This window comes from Akebia trifoliata, chromosome 11 (assembly GCF_017979445.1).
Source record: "Akebia trifoliata isolate Shusen 1 chromosome 11, ASM1797944v1, whole genome shotgun sequence".
Classification (NCBI taxonomy): domain Eukaryota; kingdom Viridiplantae; phylum Streptophyta; class Magnoliopsida; order Ranunculales; family Lardizabalaceae; genus Akebia; species Akebia trifoliata.
The window spans coordinates 11561449-11588308 of NC_141385.1; the positions used below are offsets into that span (position 1 = coordinate 11561449).

The 26860-nt window shown below is 36.0% G+C and overlaps 2 protein-coding genes across 11 annotated transcripts; one reads left to right on the forward strand and one right to left on the reverse strand.

Annotated features, from left to right (window-relative positions):
- Window positions 1-1326: 1326 nt before the first annotated feature.
- On the forward strand, window positions 1327-17753 carry LOC147390932 (PPR repeat protein). 10 transcript variants are annotated; one of them, XM_086457664.1, is made up of 7 exons: window positions 1327-4834; window positions 4905-5055; window positions 5249-5431; window positions 9988-10093; window positions 15744-15845; window positions 16819-17034; window positions 17127-17753. In XM_086457664.1, exon 1 carries the CDS (start codon window positions 1543-1545, stop codon window positions 4732-4734), a length of 3192 nt encoding a protein of 1063 aa, XP_086313790.1. In that variant the 5' UTR covers window positions 1327-1542; the 3' UTR covers window positions 4735-4834; window positions 4905-5055; window positions 5249-5431; window positions 9988-10093; window positions 15744-15845; window positions 16819-17034; window positions 17127-17753. The 10 variants fall into 10 exon arrangements, with proteins under 10 accessions (XP_086313790.1, XP_086313794.1, XP_086313798.1 ...); XM_086457668.1 differs by having other exon boundaries at window positions 4965-5055; window positions 17127-17752; XM_086457662.1 differs by having other exon boundaries at window positions 1328-4834; window positions 4947-5055; window positions 9963-10093; window positions 17127-17752.
- Window positions 17754-21528: 3775 nt separating this feature from the next.
- On the reverse strand, window positions 21529-24940 carry LOC147390933 (putative pectinesterase/pectinesterase inhibitor 61). The gene is made up of 3 exons (XM_086458363.1): window positions 23928-24940; window positions 23678-23814; window positions 21529-22431 (listed from the first exon to the last, which is right to left on the reverse strand). The coding sequence occupies exons 1-3, from the start codon at window positions 24875-24877 to the stop codon at window positions 21734-21736; spliced, it is 1785 nt and encodes a 594-aa protein (XP_086314489.1). The 5' UTR covers window positions 24878-24940; the 3' UTR covers window positions 21529-21733.
- Between the last annotated feature and the right edge of the window lie 1920 nt (window positions 24941-26860).

Consider the following 26860-nt stretch of genomic DNA (forward strand, 5'->3'; position numbering starts at 1 on the left):
ACTCAGAAGAACTCTTCCTCCAACAAGAGTACTTTTGAACTTATATCAGGCCAACAGTGTTTAACTTCTCACACTATTGTTTCAGGTTACAGGAGACACAGTCCAAGGACGTACAGGTTTGCTAAACTCTGGTTATCGTACAGGTTACACAACATCTACTCTGTCATCTATGCAAGAAGTCTCAAGCCGTACCAAGCAGATCAAGGAGATCCCGCGCGCAGCATTCCAACACGTACCACTTCTCATTCAGCTTTTCAGCCAGAGCGTGTTGTCGACAAAGTTCTCGAAGACGTCATTTCAGCAGCAGTTTCATCCAGCAACAGCAGCAGCAGCACGTGGAGTACTTCGTCACACAGGACATGCCAGAATTTGAAGCCACACAGGAGAGTGCACAGAACCTACAACCTTTCAAGCAGTCGATTGAAGAGTTTGCCAGGTCAATGCGACGAGGACGTCTGCAGAATAGGTGGGGGAGACTGTAACGGCCACATCATCTGTCACCTAGAGTTAGGTGTAAGCTCGCCCCGGAGCTACCCGGGAGCACCCATGTAATATCATGTAAGGCTCGTTATGAAGCCATGTCAGCCCCCCGTACCAGGGCATATCTGTTAGCTTAGGGTACGTGTCAACCCCGTGCCAGGGCACACTTGTTAGCTTAGTGGCATTTTCGTAATAAGGGAGTATGACTGGCCTCTACTTTTGATGTTTCCTTCTGGAAACCTAGTAAAGACTTAGCATACACTTTGTAGGAAGGGTGTCAGTGCTATCCCAATCCCCGGCCTACACCCACGTTGTTGAAGCCCTTGAAGCCCAGGTCCGTGGAAGTCCCGCGTGTCATAGGATCATCATTTGCTTGTAACGCATCTATTGCTTTTATATTGCGTTACCCCGTGTAATTACTATTATATCAACAAAGTTGCCTCCGGGCTTTGCCTCGTGTTGCCTCGTTTACTTGTTTGCTAGCTACGTGTGTGTGGTATACGATCATTTTACAGGCTTGCAAGTGGATTTGACCCCCTTGCTCCGCACGACCCCGCTTCGAAAGAATAGGGCCGTGACACATTGGCACCCCAACTTTTACTTACTACACTCCAATTTCTTAAAAAGTCATTCTAAAGTATCATTGAAGTTGACATCATTTTACATGTTGGTGTGCACAGAACCATAGATACTTCTCCCTCGTATCTTGATGAAAAGCATCTACAATTTTGTACATACATCCACATCAGCAATGTGTGAAACGGTGTCAAATTCCCCTCTCCGAAAATTAAAGATTTAAACACACTCTTCAAACGTTACAAAGTAGAAATTAAAATGCCTGAATTCAAGCAAATGAAGTTAATCTTATTGTTAATGAGATCAGTGAGTGAGTGATGATAGAAGTTGAACTCAGGTCAATGGTATGATTACCCGTGTCTTTACCAACTAAGCCAAGAACTTGAATCCTGGTCGATGTAGAAGCTTTACCGAGTTGTCGTGTACTCTTTCACTCTCGCGGCTTCTGCTGCGTTCTCTCTCTCTCTCTCCCCAAAACCACACAGAATGAGACCTTTGAAACAAATGAGGATCCTCACATCCTTCAATCATAAAATCTCTCTCCCAACTTCTCTTCCTTTCTTCTTCTTCTCAAATTTCTCTACAAAACAACCACACCACCCTTCAATCTCAGAACCCATTCTAAACCCCACCCTTCAAACTCCATCTCTCAAAGAAAGTTTCCATCTTTCCCACCAAACCAACCTGAAAATCCCACCTTCAAAGACACATCTTTATGCCACCCTGTTCTGCACCTTAATACAGTCTTACTTGACTTGTGGAAGATTCTTAGAAGCATCAGAGGCATTTTTGTCCATGAGAAATCATGGGTTGATCCCAAATCTCCAATCTTGGAATCAACTTCTTTACAAATTCAACACCTCTGGTTTGATTTCTCAGGTATGGGTAGTTTATACAGAAATGCAATCTTGTCGGGTAGTTTCGAATGCTTTCACTTACAATGTTTTAATTCATTCATTATGCAAAGTGGGTAGGTTGGAAACCGCTTTAGATTTGCTTAGAACTGTCGAAATCGACTCTGTTAGTTATAACACAGTCATCTGGGGGTTTTGCAAAGAAGGAATGGTGGAACGGGGTGTCGGGCTTTTGTCGGAAATGATTAAGAAGTTTGTCGAAATCGATTCATTTACTTGTAATATTTTGGTTAAGGGGTTTTGCCGAATCGGGTTGTTAAGAAATGCAGAATTGCTGATGGATCAGTTGGTTAAAGGGGGGATTGAATTGGATGTTTTTGGTGTTAACACATTAATTGATGGGTATTGTAAAAGAGGAGAGATGAGCACTGCTCTCGAATTATTGGAGAGAACGAGGGGAGAGGGTGTTTGTCCTGACATTGTTAGTTATAATACTTTGATTAATGGGTTTTGTAGAATTGGGGAATTTGGTGAGGCCAAGCGTCTCATGGATGATATTTTGTGTAGTAAAAGGGATGCTTGTCAACATCAGGATGACAATGCAGTGCTGGATAATTTGATGGAAAGTTTAAATTTAGAGCCGAATCTTATAACCCACACCACGCTTATTAGTGGATTTTCCAAGTTGCAAGGGCTTGAGGAAGCCCTTGCTTTGTATGAGGAGATGGTTAATAGTGGCTTTTTACCTGATGTAGTTACTTATAGTTCCATTATAAATGGCCTTTGCAAGAGTGGAAGGCTTGCCGAAGGAAAAGTACTTTTTAGGGAGATGGAGAGGATGGGTGTGACCCCCAACCATGTATCATACTCCACTTTGATTGATTCCTTATTTAAAGCCGAGAATGCTATGGAAGCCTTTATCTATCAAAGCAAAATGGTGGTTTGTGGAATTCCCTTTGATTTGGTTGTGTACACCACTTTGATGGATGGTCTGTTTAAGGTTGGAAAGGTTGATGAAGCTGAGAACATGTTCCGGAAATTGTTGAAGCTTCGCCTCTTTCCAAGTCACGTCACCTATTCTGCTTTGATTGATGGACGTTGCAAAGTAGGAGACATGGGAGGTGTAGAATCTGCACTCCAAGAGATGGAGAAAAAACATGTGGCTCCAAATGTTATTACTTACTCTTCCATCATAAATGGCTACATTAAAAAGGGAATGCTTGATGAAGCTATTGATGTTATGAGGAAAATGGTGAGTCAAAACATCCCTCCAAATGTTTTTACTTACAGTACACTAATTGATGGCTTCTTCAAGGCTGGTAAACTTGAAATGGCTCAGGACCTCTATAATGAAATGGCATGGAGAGATTTAGCGGCAAACCATTTTGTACTTGATGCTTTTGTAAACAATTTAAGAAAAAATGGAAGGATAGAAGAAGCAGAAGGGTTATTTAAAGATATGAGGCAGAGGGGTTTGTTGCCTGATCGTGTTAATTACACTTCCCTAATGGATGGCTTCTTCAAAGCAGGGAAGGAGTCGTCGGCTCTCAAAATAGCAGAAGAAATGACACAAAAGAATCTTGGTTTTGATGCTGTTGCATACAATGTCTTCATTAATGGTCTCTTAAAGCTCAACAAATCTGCCGAAGCACAATCTATTTATATTGGAATGGGAGAGATGGGCTTAGCTCCTGATCGTGCTACATACAATACCATGATTCATGCCCATTGTAAGGAGGGAAACTTGGAGAATGCTGTCAAGCTTTGGAATGAGATGAAGAGTTATGGGTTATTGCCCAATTCAATCACTTGTAACACCCTAGTAGGAGGGCTTTGCAAGGCCGGTGAGACGAGTAAAGGAATGAGTTTGTTGAATGAAATGGTTGGTGCCGGGTTTCGCCCGAACTCAGTTACTCATAGAGTTGTGCTTAACGCATGTTCCAAGGCTAATCATCCGGATATTGTTTTCCAAGTGCATGAACAACTCTTATCAATGGGACTCATGGCAAATCGAACAGTTTATAACACACTCATCATTATTCTGTGTAGGCTTGGGATGACAAGAAAAGCTAGTTCTGTACTCGAAGATATGATGAGAAGGGGTATATCGGCGGATACTATCACTTATAACGCTTTTATACATGGATATTGCAAGAGCAGCCATTTGAAGAGGGCTTTTTCTTCGTATTCTCAGATGATTGCTGAAGGAGTTTCTTCAAATGTGGTGACTTACAATACCCTTTTAGGTGGGCTCTCGAATTCTGGTTTGATGAGAGAGGCTGATGAATTAGTTGTTGAGATGAAGAAAAGAGACCAAGTACCAAATGCTACCACTTACAACATTCTGGTTTCGGGTCATGGGAAGAAAGGAAATAAGAAGGAATCTATAAGGCTCTACTGTGAAATGATAACTAAAGGCTTTATTCCCAACACGGGTACCTACAATGTGCTTATTAGTGATTTTGCTAAGGTGGGGAAGATGGATCAAGCTAGAGAACTTATGAATGAGATGCAAATAAGAGGGGTATCACCTAATTCTTCAACTTACGACATACTAATTTGCGGTTGGTGTAAATTATCCAATCAGGGTGAGCTTGAAAGGCCGTTAAAATTATCATGCGGTGCTGAGGCAAAAAGATTGTTCAAAGAGATGAATGAAAAAGGGTTTGTTCCGTGTGAAGGTACTGTTATTTGTATCAGTGATGCCCTTGCAAGACCAGGAAAGAAGGGAAAGGCACGGAGGTTGCTGAAAACACTGTACAAAAGAAAGGAAGGAGAAAAGAAAGAACCCTTTTTCAATAAAAGTGAGAATGTGAGGAGTTAGATTGAGAAAAGTCCAAAAGAAGAAGAATCTAATCATCCGAATTACAACTTCAAGCATATGCGAATCCTTATCTAACGTATTGAGGCCAATAGTATTTATGGTATGCCTTCTCCTTCTGTGACAATAGTATTTTTTGTTTTCTCGATCTTTGATTTTTTTCTTGGTTGTAGCTGGTATTAATCATCAAATTATGTGGACTGAAAACTAATTAGTTTCTTGAGGATGTAAAGCTTGGCTCACTACCAAATATGGCGATTTTCGTATTTTTACCGTCAGCAAGAGCATTCCATAAGTGAACTACCAGTTGGCAACTTTTTATGGGTTTGTATTTATTTTCAATTTTTTCATTAGATTTTAATATCCTTGTTCTTCGTATAAAACTCCTTGGCTGAGAATTTTATAGACAATTAGACATTAATACCAACTGTCTTCCTGTGTTTCTTTTCCATAATTTTTGTATTTGTTACATATTCATGAATTGCTATCAATAACTTGATGAAGAACTTTTGGACAGGTGCCAGGAAATGTAATTGTAAAGAAGATGTATATCCTTCATATTTCATCATTAAGGATCTCAAACTAAAAAAAAAAGGAGTCTGGACAGGGTGAACTTTGGCTGTTCTAAATTTCTATCCTTGTTCTTCTTCTGTTACGTTTCTAGATGAGCAGAAGTCCCTTTTGCATCGGCAGATACTAGGTAATGTCATTTTATTAGCTTATTATCATTGGTGCTGAAACAGGATGTGTATTTTTTTTTTCTTCTGTAAAACTAGTCTTGCTTACTTCTTTCCTAATTTATTTCTTTATTTCTCTAGGTTATTCATTTATAGAAAATTTGTATACTTTTTTTCTATAGTGTTAAGGACTTTTTTTTATTAAAAAGTTAAGAGTTATGCCTCAGTTCATGGATGCAAAAAGCCTTATATATGCCTCCAGCTTCTTAAAACATTGGGTCCATGTTCATACCATTCATCGTTGTATCACCTAGACCAACGAAGTCCTATCGTTTGGGCTTCCCTTTTATTTTGTCCATCATGATACATAGGGAAGAAATGTCTATTTTTAGAAAAAATGCTGGTCAGCATAGCGGTGAATTGTGTCCATACTTTGAATAGCCATCCAGATCTTAAATTTAGTCCAATTGCAAGGTTTAGAGTGGTTTCCTAAGGTTGTCCTAGTTGATACTTGAGGAGACCTTTGTACATCACAATGCCTCTCTATGTTGGTCAACTCAAAATGTTTAATTCATCAGTGAAGCTAGGACACTATTCCTAACTCTATAGATTGAAATCAAAGTGTTCTCAAGCTGGTGAACACGTTCTTCCTTTTCAGCTCTAGGATGCATTGCATTATCACATTACCCTGTATGAAAAGCAAAACAACATGAGTATTGCATCTTACAATTAAAAGCAAAGTGTCGGACACAAGCGCAACTTCATTTTTGGGTGTTTTGGTAACATAGAACATCAACCTTTTGGTAACCTGATATTGGATTTGTGTCTATACTAGGGTGCAAGTCCAATTGATTGGGTGCTAACTAATTCCATCCCAAGAACTTTCAACCAATTAAATCAGAGAAATTCAAATAGAAGAAGAAGAAGAAGAAGAAGATGAGAAAAGAGAGAGGGTTAGAGACTTAATAATTAGCCCCTTCTCTCAAGTCTTTATTTATAGCCTACCTAAGCATAAGATATAAGTAGTGGGCCATATGTCTCCGACATACATATGTCTACACATGATATAGGTAGTGGTGTCTCCCACATACACATGTGAGACATGTGGGTTGGACACACGTCTTCCATACAATGAAAAGAACTCTAACACTCCCCCTCAAGTTGGAGCATACATATCAAAGATGCTCAGCTTGGAACATAGCGAAGATAAGGATGCACGAGATAAGGGTTTAGTAAGGCAGTCTGCCAACTGATTCACCAAATATTACATAAGGTGTGACAATTTGTTTGCGCATAATTAAGTATCGATCAAAGTGATAGACAACCTCGATATGCTTTGTACGGTCATGAAAATAGGATTGCTAGCAATGAAAATGGTCGCCTGATTATCACAATACATCTTCATAGGTAATGAGACATCAACACCCATGTCTCGACGAAGAGAGTGAACCCACAACATTTTCAAAGCATTGTGTGTCATCGCACGATACTCAATTTCAACACTAGAACGAGCCAATACATTTTGTTTCTTACTACACAAGTAACAAGATTACCACCAATTTTGTTTCTTGATACCATGTTAACCAACCAACTGCTCCAAAAGACCAAATTGTCAGTACGACTACCTGAATCCTTTAATCCACTTTAGCGCATCGTACGATAAGAACTGCCTTTGCCAAATTTTGCTTCTAAGATAAGAAATGCCTTTGACAAATTTGTGTTGTCAATGAAAGCCTATGAGATCATTGGAGAATTGTTGTTATCAAATGTGTCTTCGATGAAATAATAGGTAACCCACATGCTAGTACATGTAGAAGATGAGCAAAATAACTCAACTCAAATAGACCTTCATTGAACCATGATCGGTTTAGGCTTAGACCGAAACCTATCGGAATTTGATCCGATATTAAGATTGGACCACTATGGGTCAAGATGAGCTTGATCATAATAGATTCAAAGGCTCAAAAATACACAAAACATGATATTGGGCCATAAGAAGCTTGGTCATTAGGATTTAGAGGCTTTTGGCGAATAATGCCGAAATGAACTTGATCAATAAAGATTCAGAGGTTCTTTGGTCAATGATGCTTTGGGCCATGTAACACCCACATACTAGATTCAAAGGTTCTTTGGTCAATGATGCTTTGGGTCAAGATTTAGGATTGCAACTTGGCTTTGTGAATTTTCATCAAGGTCATTGGAAATTGGGATATTGGAAAGTGGAACCGAGAATTATCATCACCTTTTTTTTTTGTACTGGCTGAATTCTTAGAAAGTGGGCTTGGTTAAAGGTTGGACTAAAAGGATTGGGACATATTTGATGGGTCAAAATTAACAAATGAGCTAAAATTAGAGAAACACAATTACTCAATTGTTGGTGTGGGTGAGATACACCAAATCCACTTACTTCAATATAAGTCCTTCTAAATTGAGAAATAACTCCCTTATCTTTTCCCAATGGGCTATGTTAGAGTTCTTTTCATTGTATGGAAGACATATGGGTCTCACATGTGTAGGTGAGAGACATCACTACCGATATCATGTATAGACATATGTATGTGGAAGACAACCTATATCATGTGTAGACATATTTATGTGAGAGACATGTGGACCTAGCCCACTTCTTATATCTTACGTTTAGGTGGGCTATAAATAAAGACTTAAGGGAAGGGACTGATTATTAACTCCCTGACCCTCTCTCTTTTCTCATCTTCTTATTTTTCTATTTTATATGAATTTATCTGATTTAACTTGGTATCAAAGAACCTATTTCTCCTTCTTCAATTTACCTTAATCTCGATAGTTTTGTGGTGAAAAGGGTTTCAATCCCTTGTTGTGATGTAATTGAAACCCTAGATGTGAATCTAGAGCTCTTGATTATGGTTGTGAGTTGTTGTGGATGTTGTTTTGGGGCTACGTGATCAAGTTGAAGGAATTACGATGAGTCTCGATTGTGTTTTGTGGTTTCAGGTCGTTTTCGGCCTATTTTTTTATTTTTTCTCTCAAAAATAAAAAATAAGATTTGTCCCCTACACTTGCTGCTCCAATTCATATGTTCTTTTTACATATAATGTTCCTTTTTTACTTGCTTGGTTGGTCTCCAATGTGCTATGTTTTTTTCCCCGCCTAAATCAATGGCTACACTAAGAGATGAACGGATTCCCATGAGTGATGATCAAACTAAGCAAATCACCTTCATTAAATTAAATGGGAATAACTACCATTCTTGGTCCCATGCCATCAAGGTGGTCCTATGTGCCAAGCATAAAATGAAGTATCTCTTCGAGGATCCTCTTGATGAAGAATCGAAGAATTGTGAAGATTGGTGGAGTGAAAACTCCTTGGTTATGACCTGGCTTTTATTGAGTATGGAACCGACAATGGCTTCTAATGTATAACTTTTAGATACAACAAAGAAGATTTGGAGTTTCCTTGTTGAGATGTTAATGCGAAATGCAACTGATGAGAATTACTACAATTTTATTTCATTAATGGCAAAATCTTCCCAGTCAAGGAGAATTGATGGGGATATCAAATATTGAAGAGTAGATTTTAATTTTTATTTAGTTTTCTATTTTAGGGTTTTAATTTTATGTTTTTTGGGCTTATTTTGATGTTTTATTAGCCTCTGATGTTATTATAGGTGTTAGGGAGGCAATTTGGTAATTTTATATTGATTTTTTAAGGTGTTTTCATAGGCTGAAAATTCAAGGGAAATAAAATTATGGGATTGGGACATAGATGGTATATTTGCTTTTATTTTATTTAAGTTATTTTAAGTTTTATTTACAACTATTGAATCTCTTTATTTTAGTTGGATGGTTGAGATTAGATTTAGTATTTAGAGAACATTATAAATACTTGCTTCTTTCTATAATTTTCTTCAATGATGAATAAAATTGAGATTGAAGCTTTGATATTCCTATTAATGGTGTGGTGTGAAGCCATTTTGGAGTGAGTCCAAGTTAACATTTGTTTTCTCTATCGATTTCTCAATCGAGGTGGGCATTTTTTTTTCTTAACATCTTTTTTCTCACTTTCTCTGTTAAATTTCTGTTTTGAACCTCTTAAACATCCATAAACCCTACCCAATCCATTCTATAAACCAAAACCCCATCGATATTCTCTTCTCCATTGAAACCTAACCCTAATACCCATAAAAACCCGACCTAATCCTTCTCTACTCGAATCACACCATTCCTTACCACCCAAAACCCTAATCACCTTCGTTTTTTTTAGCCTACAATTTCTCTAAATGTTGTTAATTTGCTGCCCCCATAAATCAGCACTACTTATTTAACTATTTTTGCATTAAAATAGAGCCTAGAAATCTGTTTTGAACATCTAATTGAAACTTTAAGGTAGAGGAAGACTTGTCTTCCATTGGAACCTATTGTTAATACGTGAATAACTATTATTGTGGGATTATGACGAACCTTAGGGCTGTTTTGATTATCGCTTGGATTCTCTTACATATCCATGAATGTATGAGCTAATGATTTATATTTGCATTGCTTATGTTAATTCAGTCTGATCTTAAATTTATCATCCTAGAGTAACATTCACGGTTCTGCATCAGATGTACTCTCAAGATAATGTTACTCGGATCTTCAAGTTATTTGAGCGGATGTTCAATACCAAACAGGGAGATACATCTCTCAATGAACACTATAGTAACTTGAAAGGTATGTGGGAAGAACTTCTACTGTATTAGCCTCTTAGTACTGATTTAGAAGTTTAGCGTCATCAGCATGAAGAATTTCAAGTTTTTCTCTTTTCTAGCCTCAATTCTGAGTATAGTGTCTTTAAGGATTAGATTTTGGCCAGTGAACGACTCCCTACAGTGGCAAATGCTTACTCTCGTCTCCAACGGGCTTTTTTAACACACATGGCCTGGCCACTCCTTTCATAAAGAGTCTTCTGCTTTGATCTCTAGTGATGGCAGTCGTAGTGGTACACGTGGTGGTAGTGGCACCTGTGGTGGTCGTGGTAGCACAACATTTTTATTATATCATCTCATGGTTTAAAAATTCTTTACGAAACGAATTTTTAAACTATGCTCATGGTGATGCTTGAAACATTTCTCCTCTTCTTCTTTTCTCATATATCCTTAGTAAAAGAAACAAATTTTAGAATGTGAACATCTATTCAATCGTTACTTGTTGGCGATACTCTTATTTTCTAGCCAAGGTATTAAATTTTGGTGTCTATTGTAGTAAGTTTAGAAATGACAATATTTCAACTAGTGGAAATCAATATCATTTTAAAGGAAATGACAGAAATATTATGAAATGATGAGAATGTTGAGGATAAAACACACTCGTAAATCGAAACTAAATTAAACAGTCCTATGAATTGTGGAAATGAAGATGGTAGCATTTCGCTACACATTAGCTTAAGTATCTGAGAGTGACTGCTAAAGCAACTATTCTTCATGAAAATGAGAACAATAATGGCACAATAAATATAAATACTTTAATATGTAAAACACTTTCTTAAATGAATAAATTGTTAATTTCTTTGTTCTCATATTATGATGTAAATTTTTTATTTTTTAAATATGTATGAGTAAGTTTTTAATGTATCTAACAATTAGAATATGGACGATTGTATGTACTTACCAATATCAATGTATTAATGTGCTTAGATTTTTTATTTGATAGATGGAAATTTTATTAAAGGAAAAGGAAGGCAATAAACTTACTACAAAGGGAAATAAAAAACAGAAAAACAACCGAACAACAAAACAAACCACAACATCTACCCTATAAAATCTCTGAATAAATGTGATCCCACCGAGTTATAAGGTCATCAAAGAGTCTTTTTAATTCCTTAAAAGGCTTTACACACACGAAAGGGCATCCCATGGCGTTAATAATAACTTTAGGGAGCGAACTCTCTTTCCCTTAAAAAACTTGACTGTTCATTTCCCTCTAAATGGCTCAACATACTGCAAAAGGAGTTAAGCTCCATAGGATCCTTCTCTCGATTATAATGTGTTGGATTTCCATAATTGAAATAACGATGATATGGATAAAAATACTATATTTTAATATGCTTCGAATATGGATGAATGCTATTTCATATGAATAAATTAGTAACATATCTGAGTAATTAGATCATTAACAATAGTATATGTAAAGCCTATATGAACGTGCTAATATTATTACAATACATCAAAATAAGATGATTATTCATTTCTACTAATGAATGAAGTGCAACTTAAAATTCATTTCTACCAAAAATCATATTTATTTTATTTTTGTAAATTTAAATATTTTTTTTATAAAAGATTTTGGTCAACCAACTATTTAACAAAATATTTCCACCCAAAATCTTGCGTTTTAGTGTCAAAATTTACCATTCACCAAAATATTTCTTGAACTGAATAGTTATTTTGACCGAAACATATACAAACAGAAACTGTCGATTAAATTCATGACAGGCCTTGTGGAAATGGAAATATTTTTCTATGTTTCATGGAAACTTTAATATTACGTCTCTTAACATTATATAAAGTTTGAATAATTCTTTTATTTTTATTTTTGTTTCTACCCAAAGCTTTTAGTCTTATAAGAACAAAAATCTTATTTGGAGATATTTGCATCTTCTAGTAGTGAATTTCTTACGAAGTTGTTAAGTACAGTGGCAACTTGGATTTCTGATTGTACTCTCAACTAGAGGACCTTAGATTTAGAACCCATCAATCTTCAGCTTATTCAAAAATCTAAAGACAGTAAATTCAAAGGATATTCTTTTGGTGTGGTGCCCAAGCAAAAGATTAAATAGCTTTTCCGATTCGAGGTACGAAAGAGATTTGGAAACTCAGGACATTACTTGAAATTTATTAGAAAAGTAGTAGGAGATAGAGGCAGAGAATTCCCAATTCATGAAACTTACACTTAGCTGATAGTAGCTTTATACACCACCTTGGAGCAGAACTTTGTCCTGCATTTATGTTATTAGATCCATCTGAAGTCTTCTTTAGATCTGGGAGGTTCTTGTTCGAAACAATCTCATGAATGGTAAATCCCTTTACTAATGAGGTCTGGGCTTGATATGAAGAACAAATCCACGAGAACACTCAAAATAATTTTGCAATATTAATTTAGAGTAAACTGATTTCTCAACCATTCAATTTTTCAGTGTTTATGTGACAGATTTAATGTCATCATCCTCCCAAAGATTTGGGATCAGCTCAAATTTAGAAACCCTAAAACTTGAATTGCAGATTGAAATCCAATTTTGGTTTTGTAGATCTTAAGTTAGCTGATTCAGTTTGCCCTTTCTAGTCAGATCTCTCCAATGACTTAGTTTACATGTCTTGTGCCCTATATAAACTATGTTGATTTTGTGCACCCTTGCCCAAGACAATATTTACAATTGAAGGAGGTGGTCCTGGGTGTATGTTGTTTGTAGAAGATATATATATCTATATAATAAAACACAACTGTAGGCATGGTTTAAAAATTCGTTTCGTCACGATGTTTCGGTTTTTTCAAAAACCGAACATTCAAAACACTAATAATTGAAAAAAAAAACTAAGTCTTCCCCAAGAGACTGTGGTCAAGAGCCATATCATCAGTTTTAAACTCGGGTTATCAAATATTTATCAAAACACGAGGGCGTTGGTCTAAATGATTAATCAATACAAGCGGGCTCATGTGATTAGTGGATCCGAGATTTCTGTGAGCGAAAAAAAAAAATTCAATGGCTAAGGGAAGTTAACAGTTGATGCAGGACTCTTGGATATGACTAATAGGAGTTAATGGGCTCCTATTAGCAACCTACCATAGCAAGTCCTCTATAAAAATATAAGGGGCGAAGCTAATATTTCAAATAGTATATAATCCATTGAAGTTTATATTTCAAATATATGTAATTTGTAATTTTTTAAATTTCTTTTACAGCTTCTACCATTGGTCTAAATGACCTAGTATTCCATAGGAGACCAAGGTCAAGGGCATTTAATATTGGAGATGAAGAGGCAGTCCAGTTTCGTTTCAGACTCAAGAGACGAAGAAGATGAAAAGTCAAGAAGAGAAGAAGAGAGGAGAGCCAACAGATCAGCTACCCGGGTACCCCATTTCTCTCTCTCTCCTACTCCAACTCTGTCTCTTTCGCTCTTGTAGATCTCTCTTCTCCCTCAGATTTCTCTAGCACTCTCTCAGATCTCTCTTTCTCTTCAAAATCTCTCTTGTATATCCATGGATCTGGAAAAATCAGAGGGAAAATGGTTGAAACTTTGAAAATTTCAGTTTCAAGAAGGTTTCGTTTCGATAAGCTGAAAATCCGAAACGTTTCGTATAAAACATTACGAAACGAAGCGATTCGTTAAACCATTACTGTAGGTCCCACTCCAGTTACATTTATGGGACATAAACATCCCCTCCGACTATAGTTTGGAGTGGGGTCCACACTACCTACCCCATTTCTCTTAACCCCTTTCAACTTTATTGTCCTTTCTCTACTCCTCCCCCCTCCTTTTCAATAATATCCCTCCAATTTTACTATCTTTCCTCTTTTACACACTTTTTAAAATTTTATTATTTTTTTGTTTTTCCCTTTCAACTTTATTGTCTTTCCTCTCCTCCCCCCTCCAATTTTACTATTTTTCATCTTTACCCCATTAACCTCAAATACCCCTCCAGCTTTATTATTTTTCCGCTTTTACCCCCTTAACCTCAAATACTCCTCTAATTTTATTATTTTTTTGCTTTTACCACCTTAACCCAAAGGCACAGGCGAACTCTAGTTTATATAATAAAACACAATGGTGGGTCCCACTATTGCTATAGATAAGGGTATAAACGTATTTTCCAACTACAGTTAGACAAAGGAGTGGGCACCACACTACCTTGTCTTCCCTTTTCATCCCCTTTAACTTTATTGGTTTTCCTCTCCTCCCCCTGATTCAATGATATCCCTCCAATTTTACTATCTTGCATTTTTTTGCCCCTTTATCAATAATACCCGTCTAACTTAACTATTTTTCCTCTTTTACCCCTTTAACCCCAAAGAGTACGTCACACACAAACTCTAGTTAGTTGACAAGACTAGAGTGTTAAATGCAAAACTAGAACGATGGAGGGATGCCTTGGGGGGTCTAAGGGTTTAAATAAATCAGGTCAGAAGAGAGTTTATGGATTGCAACTTTAGATACCTCAATGTGACCTTTTTTATAACATGATTATTCACAAGGAGGGAGAAAGCAAGGAAGATATTATTCATTGAGTGAGAGTCGGTTGAATGAAGTGGAGAGATATGCTTCTGGAGTGCTATATGTGACTGACAGACACAAGCTAGAGTTGTCAGATAGTTTTTATCTTTTTTTGTTTTTTTGTCTTTTTTGTGTCTGTGTGTGTGTGTGTGTTGGGGTGGGGGGATAGATATATAAGCTTGCAAGTTGAGAATAATATTAGCTATGCTTTTGAGGCAGAATAATGGCAAATCAAGTAAAAACCATTTGATAGAATGTGTATTGCCAAGATAAGAGCCCTGTGTTGCACCAATGAAAGACAACATTAGAAATGAAGCTCAATAACCCAGACCGTAGCAGAATAGCACTGTATGCAAATTGAGTTTGCTTTGAAGACAAGGGGAGGATACAAAAAGACATGGATTGAAGTGGTGGTCATGGTTGAACAAGAAGTATGGCTCCTAGATTAAGTGTATTTTTGTACCATGATTTTAATAGCTAACTCCAAATAGTTGGAATAATGTGTTATTTATAATGATTAATCTTACTTAGGGACCACAAGAACGACCCGCATTATGTATCAGCTATGGCTCTTTGACTTTTTAGAAGTCAACCTTCGGGATTGTGACTCAAGGTGCGGAGTTCAAGGGACCTCTGAAGTGCATTTGATTTTAAGATTTGGGGGGGGGGGGGGGCTTTATGTTACTTTTTCGGTTTATGTGTGGTTGAAAACAGAGGCTAATAGTTTCTTATAAAATCAAGAAAAAGCAGGATATTAGGAGCATCAGAAAGCGTTTGATCCCATAGAAGATATGTTAACACATTTTTTTTTTCTCTTAGTTGTTAATTGAAGAGAGAAACCTACTTGTTTAAGATCATTCACATTGCATAATGTATAGCCAAAACAAAGACGCCATCAACTTTTATAGTTTTTTTTTAAGGAAACAAGCGCTACAGAATGCTACTATCCGTTTTTTTCAATAATATTAGGAAGTTTCCAATTTTATTAAGGAAACTATAAGGGGACTGTTCTCCTGTGTACATGTTAGAACTACCAATGTCTTGTATTCGTTGCAATTAAACCAAGTCATCAAGCTTCTAGACTCATCTAATCGATGCCTTTTTTTAGCTGACAGGGATTAGCGGATCATACTGTTGAGGTGAATGTGCTTCAAGATGTGCTTGATGGGATGCTCACTTTCTATGATTCTACAATAGCCAAGCTTAACATATATCAGGTATTGATCTTATGGATACCACCATATTGTCGTGATCGCCTTGTTATTTTCTTCTTTCCACATGCAATAAAAAAATGGTTCAGTTAGGTACCCTGTATCCTTATGGTGGGGTGACTTTAATCTAATATGAGAGGCGGATGGAGGGAGGGAAGAACCCGTTGTCTTGTTTAGACTAAAAAAATCATTTTGCAGAATTTTGTGTAAATTTAGATCAATATCAAAATTTATCTAAATTATTAAATTTGAAATTATGGCACCAACATATGAAATAAAATGTGCACATCTTTATCAATTTTGTTAGATTCTTGCATCGTAGTTTTTAAATTGTATTTCCAATGATGCTTGCAACTAAATGACTTTCTAGTAAAAATAGATTTACAATTTGTTGTTGGTTGCTGCTATTGGAGTAATGTTTTATGAAGAATATATTGTTTTCTAATGAACCTTGTGATATCATAACATATCTTGTAATTACTTAAAGTTGGAAGATGGCTCTATATTTGAGAGAAAAGGTTTTAGATCGAATAGTGTTCTTTGGAGTTATAATTTTCCAATTAAGGTAGTATAGCTGGGCCTCTTAACATATTATGAATTTTCCAATCCTTTCAAATTTTCACCTTTTTGGGTTTCTAGATTATTTGAAATACAACGATCCCAACAAACAATTCCCTTAGAGAAGTCTTTTATCTCATATATCCAAAGAAAAATTGTAGCAACACAAGCTCTCAAGCCTTGTAAAGCTGAAAGGATATATAGATATACATTTGTGTCGGCTTCCACATCTACGGACCAGTGATGGTTCACCAAGTAATAGAATGATTGCGAGTGACCCATCTAGTGAACAAATGGATCTTGACCATGACCCGGTTTCTATGGATCTTAAACCCTTAATTTGGTTTCTTGTTGGTCAGAATATTTAGTAATTGAATGTCATTTCATGATTTGGTATTGACATTATATACTTTTTGCATAGGTTTGTGGTCCTGATAATCGAGGACGTGTGCATGGCATGTGTCTTGGTGTTTCAAGTCCCTACATGTAATCCTTAGAATTGGAAGCATCATCGCATAGAACCCTTCACACACTCAAATGGATCAGTCGAGGGAAGAGTGGAGAGTAGTCTTGCATCTCTTTCTACAACTGAGACATATAGATGCGGTCTTCCACCGATCTCAATAATCCTTCTCAGGTAAAATGTTTACTTCATATTAGTTAAAAGATACCTAAACTAAATTAAATGTTCAAATTTATAAAATACTCACATTTTGTTTTCCTAACAAGGTGTTTACGTAAAGCATGATTTAAATCGTCAGGAGAGGCACAAGTCGGATCCATCAACCACACACAAGAATTGAGTCATTGCAAGTTTGTTATGCATATATGGCAGAGGTCCACTTGTGTTGCCTTAGGAATGAGTGGTGGGTGTGGCGACCGAGGATCCATCTTGTAATGTGATCGTCGTAGATGAGATCTTTGGAGGGAATGCAGACTTCGTTGGTGGAGAAGGAACCTTTTGGCAAGTAATAACCAAGTTCGGATTTGGCAAGTATTCGAGATGGGGGTTCAATTCGGTAATTTGGATAAAATTCAAGAAAGTTTCGTAAAAAAATTGGAAATTTTTTGGGGACTATACAACTATGCATGGGTCTTGGGCTGATAATTTTGTAACTTGGGTGGCCTTAGAATGTGATGTTGGGGTCCTTGTGAGCAATTTTTTTTTCGTTTTCTTTTTCCAATGAAAGTATTATTCTCCGGTAGTCAACTTTGAAACGGCCATGCTTCCAAATTTCGAAGGGATCCCCCTTTTTAGGTGACAAATGTTCTTCTACATTTATTTGAGATTACACAATAATTTTCAAATTTGATGATTTGTCCCTTGACTTTGTTCTTTTATAAATCAATGGAACAATAATTTCAATGCCCTCATTATCACCACCATCATTAACATCACTAATGTCATCATCACCGTCACTATCATATTAATGAATTTTTTATTTTTGAAAATATGAAATGAGATGTATAATACATGTATGAAGCATATATTACATATTTTCTATTTATAAAATCGAATAGAACTTGAATTTTTCATGTATCAAAAGTTTGCCGTATTCCGAATTACTAACTAGGGTTGGGCTTGAGTCAAGTTTGGGCCTCATCTTTATTATATTGTATATAGTTCTAAAATATAACTCATGTTATAACAATGTGTTCTAACCTTTAATCCAAAGAAGAAAAAAAAAAAAATCTTGCATTCCAGCTCTATCTATCTAGATTTGTAATTCGAATAAGATCATGACACGTGGCATTATAGATATGTAGAGACAAGGGGACCATGGTCCCCACAAAAATTTTTATTTTTTATTTTTATAAAACTCATATTACAAACTAGGACTGAAATACACGTGGATGGTGTGTGGCCCCACAAAATATTTTTATATATATGAAATAAAACTTGGGAAAATAAAATTCCCCCCCCCCCCCCCCCCCACAATATTTTTATATAGAAAATCTTGGAAAGAGTTCCGAAAGAAAAAGTTTTTCATAGTTTGAGTAAGGCTAACCTTACTAACTTAGTAAGATATAATATCTTACTAAGGTTTGTGTGCTCACCTTGTGGCATCTAAAAACAGGATCCGACGACACATTGATGTAGAAAACAAAATTCTATAAATTTTCAAATGATTGTTTTATTTTAAAAACTAAAAAGGAATTTAAGATCAAATTTGGGAGTTTGGTAGGAGTTGAGCAGATATCCATTTTCAAAACATTTGATCCAGTTAAAAAAAAAAAAAAAAATTTAAATTATTTTCTTGGTTATGAGTTTTTCCATGAAATCTAGAGGGCTTTGGTGTTGGATTTGCCATTTTGGTAATTATTTGAGTTCAATGACCCTTACGCTATGTTTGGATTGAGGGAAGGGAAGGGAAGAGAAACTCATGAAGGGAAGGGAAGGGAAAGGAAGACTAGTTTCTTTTCACCTGTTTGGATTGAAAGAGAAGAGAAGAGAAAAAGTCAAGTTTCTCCTATTTAGTTAGGATTCATAAGAGAAGAGAAGAGAAATCATTATTGTCAAATGACTATTATACTCTTCATAATCTAAAAAATAAAATTCTATTTTGTTTTGAAAATTTTACAAAAGAATGAGGACAATTTTGAAATATAAAATATGGTCTCTTCCCTTCCCTCCTCGTCTCTCCATTTATAGGGGAACAAAATTTTTAAGTTTTCCCTTCTCTTCCCTCCTCACTTAACAATCCAAACAGGAGAAAGGAAGAGAAAATAGCATATTTTCCCTTCCCTTCCCTTCCCTCCCTTTCCCTCAATCCAAACACAGTGTTAGAAAGACAGGAATTCCTTCACAGTCTCACTAACTTGTTATAATTGCTTCAACGAGTAGTATTTTAAAACTCACTGAGTCGAGCCGACATTACTCGATAATTTTGGATTTTTTTATTTATTTTAATAATGGGTATTTGATTTTTATTATTATTATTATTTTATATAACTTGGGGGTCTCTTTGAGCACACAAATTTCAGATATAATTTTATCTTCATGCCATTAGTTCGCCCGGCAAGTGAAATTCTCTGGGCCGGCTTCCTAAATCTTGGGATACATGTCTATATTCTCATTGAGATCTGTATTAGATAAATCTTAACATCGAGATTATAATAATTAGTACTATATGACCAGTACAGATGAGGGTGATATTTTATCCCAGCCAGCATTTGACATTTTCTTATCCATAGTTTGATTGTAGAATTAGATGTCATGTTTGGTTCAGATTCTCTCATAATTAGAATAAAAAATTAGTTAAAATCAAGATCGAATCGAGACTTGTTTTAGTATGATTTTAGAATTTATTTTGTACCTTTTCTGAGCTAAATTGCAATTTTACGCTTGAGTACATTCAATTTCATAACACAATTGAAGGAACATAGTTGGCAAAAGGAGATTATGATTTTAGATTCTGAAGTCAATTTTCCAAAATAGAGTCGCCAAACATATATAAATCTAGATTGTGAAAATTAATCTTTCAAAATCCAATTGTAACAATCCAAAATCAGAATCGCGGACCAGAATTTCAACAACACGAGGGAGAAAGAAGTCTTTACTGCAAGTCCCTACTCTAAAAGGATTAGAGAATAACATTCATAATGGGGAACATCATCTTTTTGGACAGGAAAATGAATTCTATGGAAAATATGTAATCATACACTTAAAAAATCACATTTTTATTATTATTATAAAAATATCGTTTTCTTGCTCATTTGTTGACAATCATTTACCCGATCTAATGGAGAAGGCACAACTACGAATATAAGACGGTTAAACTGGGGCATGATACATGAGTACGTGATACTTAGGAGCAAGGGCAAATAACCCAACACTCAACACTCCCCGTCACCAATAAGGATGGAAAGTTTTCTTGAGGAGATTTGAACTCGTGACCTAGTGCTTTGATACCATGTTTGACAACCATTTACCCAAAAAAAAAACCCTGATTTAATGAGAAAGGCGCAACTATAAATATAAGAGGGTCATGATTCGAAACAAGGCACGAAACATGAGTACGTGATACTTGGGAACGGAGACGGATAACACAACACTCAACTCCAGTTTCATGAACAATCGTATAAACTCCAATAATAAAATTCCATCTGCGATTACCAGTGCAATATTCATGACAGAGGAGCATGACATCACAACCCTTACTTTTAGGCCAATCTATCCTATAATCCTAGCAAACTCATCAAACCAAATCCCAAATGGTTTGAGCAGCTTAGGTTGGGCTTGAATTGTCCAAATGGGGTCTGTGCCTGGTTAGGGTTTTGGATTGACCCAACCTACCCAATTTATGTAAAGATAGTATCCCACTTGGGTTTTGTGGATAATAGGGTATGGTGTCGTGGGTACTAGGGAATGGTGTCCTTGGATTTTCTTCTTGTGGATAATAGGGGATTTGCTTCTTGTGGATAATAGGGTATGGGGTGCCATTGGGGTAGAAGTGGACAAAGCATCAAGCACATATTTGTTCCCATTCTCTCTTTTCTTTGGAGTCACCCCCTTTCATCATGATAGTGCAAGTCCTTTTCATTCTCAAAGACAACCCATTGGCACTAACTAGATTACAAATTAAGCTAACTACATTATTCAAAGGATAATGCTCATTCAATATTTTACAAAATGTGTCCAAATTCATGTCATACTCATAACTCATGTCAATTTATATATGTCGTTGTATTCATAAAAAAAATTATATACATATATTATCAGAAGATACGGTGTGTCTCCTGCACGAGATTATTTCTAATAACAAATTCTCGGGGGAAAAAAAATCGAGATTTGAAATACAAATCCTCCTTAAAGCGTTGATAGACTAATGGTGCAATTGAAGCAGCAAATAAAAACATCAAGCATGTGTTCTTGTCATCAAAAGCGATTTATCAATGAATGGTACTGATTGATTGTATTCAATGGACCCACCATACACACAATGAAATTTGTCCTGATGAAACAACATGGATGGTGGTAGCATGTTATATCTCTTTATTTATTTCCCTAAAGGCCACCGACAGTGCACATGGGATCAAGTCTCCTTCACTAACACTTCCAAAGGAACAAGAATAAGACCAAATTACAAAAGCACCCTTATATTATTCTAAAAGTAAATTTTCAAAGGCCTTTAGGGAAATAACTGATATATATATATATATATATGTTATACAATTACCAAAGTTTTGACTTTCTAGTCTATTAGTAGAAGGGAAGGGCATCCATGGGAACAATTATTATTCCTTTTACAAAATAATAAAAATAAAAATAAAATTCTGTACTTTTAGAGAAATACCAGATATGAATGTAGTTATCCCCTACATTATTGTGTAACTTAAACTGATAGTCCCGCCACGAACGCCACCCCTGTCGATGGTAGCCACGACGATCCGTATATAAATTGTGCTACCGTGAACTTACTCGCTTCCACCGTTGATGTGATGACCCGATATCCAGGCCATTTGACCCGTTGACCGACCGCCCCACCTGGCCCAGAATTCATGTACTCCCCATAGTACAGTGTATCAAGTGCAAATGTTGAACTCCATTCTAACCATCCATTTGGGTGAATGTGGTCACCCATGTACGTTAACAAGTACACTACTCTAGAGTATAATTTCCATGGACGACCAAGATACGTCGAGAAGGAGCCCTTGGATGCCTCGAGATCCGATGCTGCTAGTAAACGACAATTGTGGATCGAAATGCCTGTGTTCTGATTTGGGTCCTTTCGGTTTTGGGCTGTTATCGTGTTTTTTTGTTGGGCCATAGGCTTTCGAGCCCAAATATTGCAATTTTGAATTACAACAGCGGCGTTTCCGAAAATGAAATCTACGGTGCCAGATATATCACATTCTCGAAAGAATTGACGTTGTGAGTGTACGTATAGTGTATCTTGGTATCCGGTGATGCTGCATCGGTAGACCACGGAATGATCGGCCCCCACACGTAGGGCCACGGCCTGATGCTTGGATGGGCCGGCCCAATTCTCGAATGACATGTCCCGGGCTATGAACCCAGCCCCAGTAGCAGCTGTAGGTAAGATCAAGTAGAATGTTGGTATGTTAGTACAATTTACAGTGAAAAAGATTTGTCTTTTTTGATGATGGATATTGTGTGGGTCCAACTACTACAATTGAATTATATGTCAGAGAATTGGACCCACATAAATCAATCAATCGTCTACTTAAAAATTCGCGCTACTAAGTAAAAGACGGAGTTTGACGTTTATGATTTTTGTCCAAAATTACCCATTTGTCCAAAACAGCTATCTATTTTTATCAAAATTAATGAATCATTATACTTAAAAATATATATATTTATGAAAATGATCATATACTTATTACCAAAATTATTATTTGATGTGTGGGCCACTTGATGAATTTGCCTATATAATGTTGGCTTTAAAAATAAAAAAGACAAATAAGTAAAATATTAAATGTGACAAATACATAAAATAATTATTTTAATAAAAATAAAATAATTATAATAATAATAAGAGTAAGGTTAGTGGAACAAATCTTACTAAGGGTTGTAGGGATCCAAATAACCCGACGGCCCTCTAGAGTTTACAACCTAAATTGAATTTAGTAAAAGAAAAATGAGTTTTTAGGTTTGATCCAAAATTAAGAAAGGATGACCACTGAACTTTTAAATTTAAAATTAAATATAATAGTGATAAATAATTTTTTAATATATATTTTAATTCTTAAAATTTGGATATCTACATCATTTTGCATCTGATCATTTCTTGAAAAATAATGATTTTCTGACTCTCCCTTGACATATTCTCCTATACTCTCCCGACGTGATAGTTTTTAGAATCATAATTTTTTTTTCTTGGGATATACAACTACATAATTATGGGGATATGTAATTGTGTATCTCGATGAAATCTATGGTTCTTGTACATGCCTCGTTAGAAGATTATGAGGGAGTCAGAAAATCACGACTCTTTTTTAAATGTCACAAGAAGGCGATTAGGAAAGTGATTTAAAAACTATAATTATGAAAAAGGACGTATAATCAAATTTATAAATATTGGAAAAAAATATGATTAGATCAATCATTTTTACAGCATATCCTATTATTTTTGTAAAAAAAAACCATTTTATAATACAGGTAACTTTTATCTCTGAAGTTTACTATGTCATCAAGATACTTTATTAAAATCATTAAAAATACTTGCTAAGCTTTTTAACAATTATTAAATTGTTCTAACATATTCAAATAACTTTCTAGTTAAAAAAATTATAAATTTACAACGCAGAGCATTTACCAAACGAAGCTGTGTGGAATGTCGTAAGTCCATCAGCCACGCTTTTTCCACCTGAAATTATCGTTTTACCCTTCCCATCTCCTACAAACATCAAATTCCTCTTTTTTCTTCCAACCTTCAATATTTTCTCTTCGTACCTGAAAATTTTCAAAAACCCAAAAAAAATACCATTAATTACTACAAATCCCCTACGTATCCCTTAATAGGGATATTTTGGTCATTTTACTTAAATGATGGGACATAAAATTACCTTCCTGCCTTCACGTAAATAATAAATCGGCGATCACTTAGTTGAGGAGCCGCTTTAATCGCCTCTGTGATCGTTTTATACGTCCCGCTACCGTCTTTCGCCACAATAATATCGGCTTGAATTGCCGATATTGGAGTATCCAATAGTCTCCTGTCTCTCCTCTTCATCCACGCCGGAAAACCACTATCATCCACCGGAAAACCACTAAATTCCATCAATCTCCGTCGGTTTTGAATCGGAATACCAGAGAAATCGTCGTCTCCACTCGAAACCGCGAAGATAGACAAACAATTACTCACCAATTCGGACAGATCCTTCAATTGCTCCGCCATTTGATCCTTCACGTATCCGCTCGCATCCTCAAATCCCTCCGTACACGTGTCTTGATTCGTCAACGAAGCACTCAGCCACGTCAGCACATCCGCAGTGGACCCTACCTTCCCATCCGTTGACGTAGCGACTGAAGCCAGAGACTGTGAGAGCTGATCTACGGAATCTTCCAACATCTCGAGGCAATCCTCGTACGCCGACCGTACACGTGTCTCCATTGCCAGATTATTAATCCCCGATACCCCGTTCAGAGCCTTTCCAACTCGTTGGAGGGTCATGTTGACGGAGATGTGGACAAGATCGCGTTCGCCGGCGGATAGAGCCCCAGGGAAGTCGACGAGCGAGTCGACACAGAGACTCGGGAACCGAGTCTTGCTGCAGGTTTTGGAGATGGCTTGGGTTGGTTTTCTCCGAACCATAGATTCGGATCCATTGGAGTCTTTGGTTCGGAAGTGAACCAGAAGTGCCGCTGAGATAGCGCAGGCAACGAGAAGGACAAGTGATAGGAGTGAGAGGAGAATGAGCTTGCGTTTTCTCCTCGTTTTGGTTGCGTTTTCATTCGGTATTGGTTCGGATATCGAACCCATAGACTCGGGTCGTCCTAGCCTACCGTAGCCCATTTTCAGCTAGGCTAGAGAGAGAGAGAGAGAGGAGAGAAAAAATTGAGATTTGAGAGAAGAAATATTGAGAGAGGAGTGGGGACTAGGATGGGGTTTTTATATGGTGTGGGATGGGAGTAATAGTAGTTGGTGTGAAGTCGATGTCTTGAGCATTAGCTGTCCCCTACTTGCATCTCTAGAGAGTGAGAGTGGTGTTGTATTGTCTTTTTAATTTGTATAAAAGACTACAAAACAAGGAAATAATAAGAAAGCCCTTAATATTTTGAGAAATAATCTCAATTGCCCCCTTCTTTTAAAATTTTATGCTCACATCATCTCAATAATATACTTTATCTATTAGAAGTATCATACATTTTCTGTTCATCATCATTTATGTTACGCCTAATTTATTAACATGATATTTCTTAATCACCCCATAGTCATTGCTAGAAAGTATAATTGATAATTGCTTATATAAATCTATCACACATAACACTTCACTTTTAATCATTTAGCTTTAGTTTTGAGTACAATATATTCCTCAATCTCTCCAAAGTTGATTGAGTAAAATTACAATCTAAAGCCTAAATGATCGGCATCCTTAGTGTTAATTGTCTTGATTTCATGTAATTATGAAAGCTTATGTAATCCCTGAAGCACAATAATCAGATAATATCCCAAGTTTCTTGACATCTTTAATTGGTATTATATTATATCCTTTGATGCCCCATCAATTTTTATTTTGTTTTATTTTTTATTCAAATAATTATTATTTAGAACAAAATCTTCTAAAATATTTCAGTTTATTTAATGGAAGATTTATCATGTTTTTAGAGAAGAAAACCCTATAGCTGATGCTTTGGCAATCTATGCTTCAAAATCAACTTCTTCAGTCATTTTTTATTCTTCTATATATCTTCCAATTCTAATCAAGAAAGCTCTTAGTATGACCTAATGAGTCTCCCATCTTTGAGAATTTTGTAACCTTGTCCATCCATTTTTAATTAATATTATACCTTACTTGCTTATATATATATAGGATAACGTTCAGCTGCCAAAATCGTAGTTAAAGTATTTTTTCCTATATAAGTTAAAAATTTTAGAATGGACTGATTTTTTTGTAAGAATGATCTCCTCTCCATAGAGATTATCATCACAAAAAAAAAAAAAAAAAAATCAAATCATTCCAAAACTTTTAATGTATATAAGATAGAACTTTGGTTGTTGAACCAGGAAAAGGTTGCAAGGACCGAGGGACTATATAGAGCAAGGACAAAGGTCGAGATTTGGGCCACATAGACTATCCCATTAGTCCAAATGACAACTCAACCTCTAGTTTGTGGTCTAGATTAGGCTTGAAAAAAATTTCCCCCCAAAAAGTATTTTGTGATGTTAGATCTTAAGTTTAAAAATGGATTATTATTGAATTCCTATATTAAAATTTAAATCAATTGTAAAAAAATGTCTTTTTTTCAATTCTAATTTTTTTAGAGTTCATAAAATTGTATGCTCTACATACTTGCAATACCCAATGGTGTATTTGAGCATCATGTTGACACGTGATTCATAGAGATAGATGGTCTTTTAGTCCATATAACCCCATATCACTCTATATATATTCCTCCACTCATAGGTGTGTCATACTCATACCCCAGTTAAGTCTCATGACCCTTGTAGTGATCGAATTCTCAAGATGGAATCGATTTTCACATAATATGTTAACTTAACGACTAGTGACGACTCCGTATCACTTCCCATTCTGATAATAAAAAATTGATCTTCGACTCGTACAAGTGTACTCCATTTCATACCCTACATGTCACATTCTTAATAAATAATTCCATCCATGTGATTCATGGACCACAACTTTGATGGACTATAGCTGGACATTAATCCTAAGTCATGAGTAGTAAAAAAAAAAAAAAAGTCAAAATATTTGAATAATTTAGTCAAACTAATACATAGCATTCAGGATTATTGACTATGTGATTCACACCACATAAC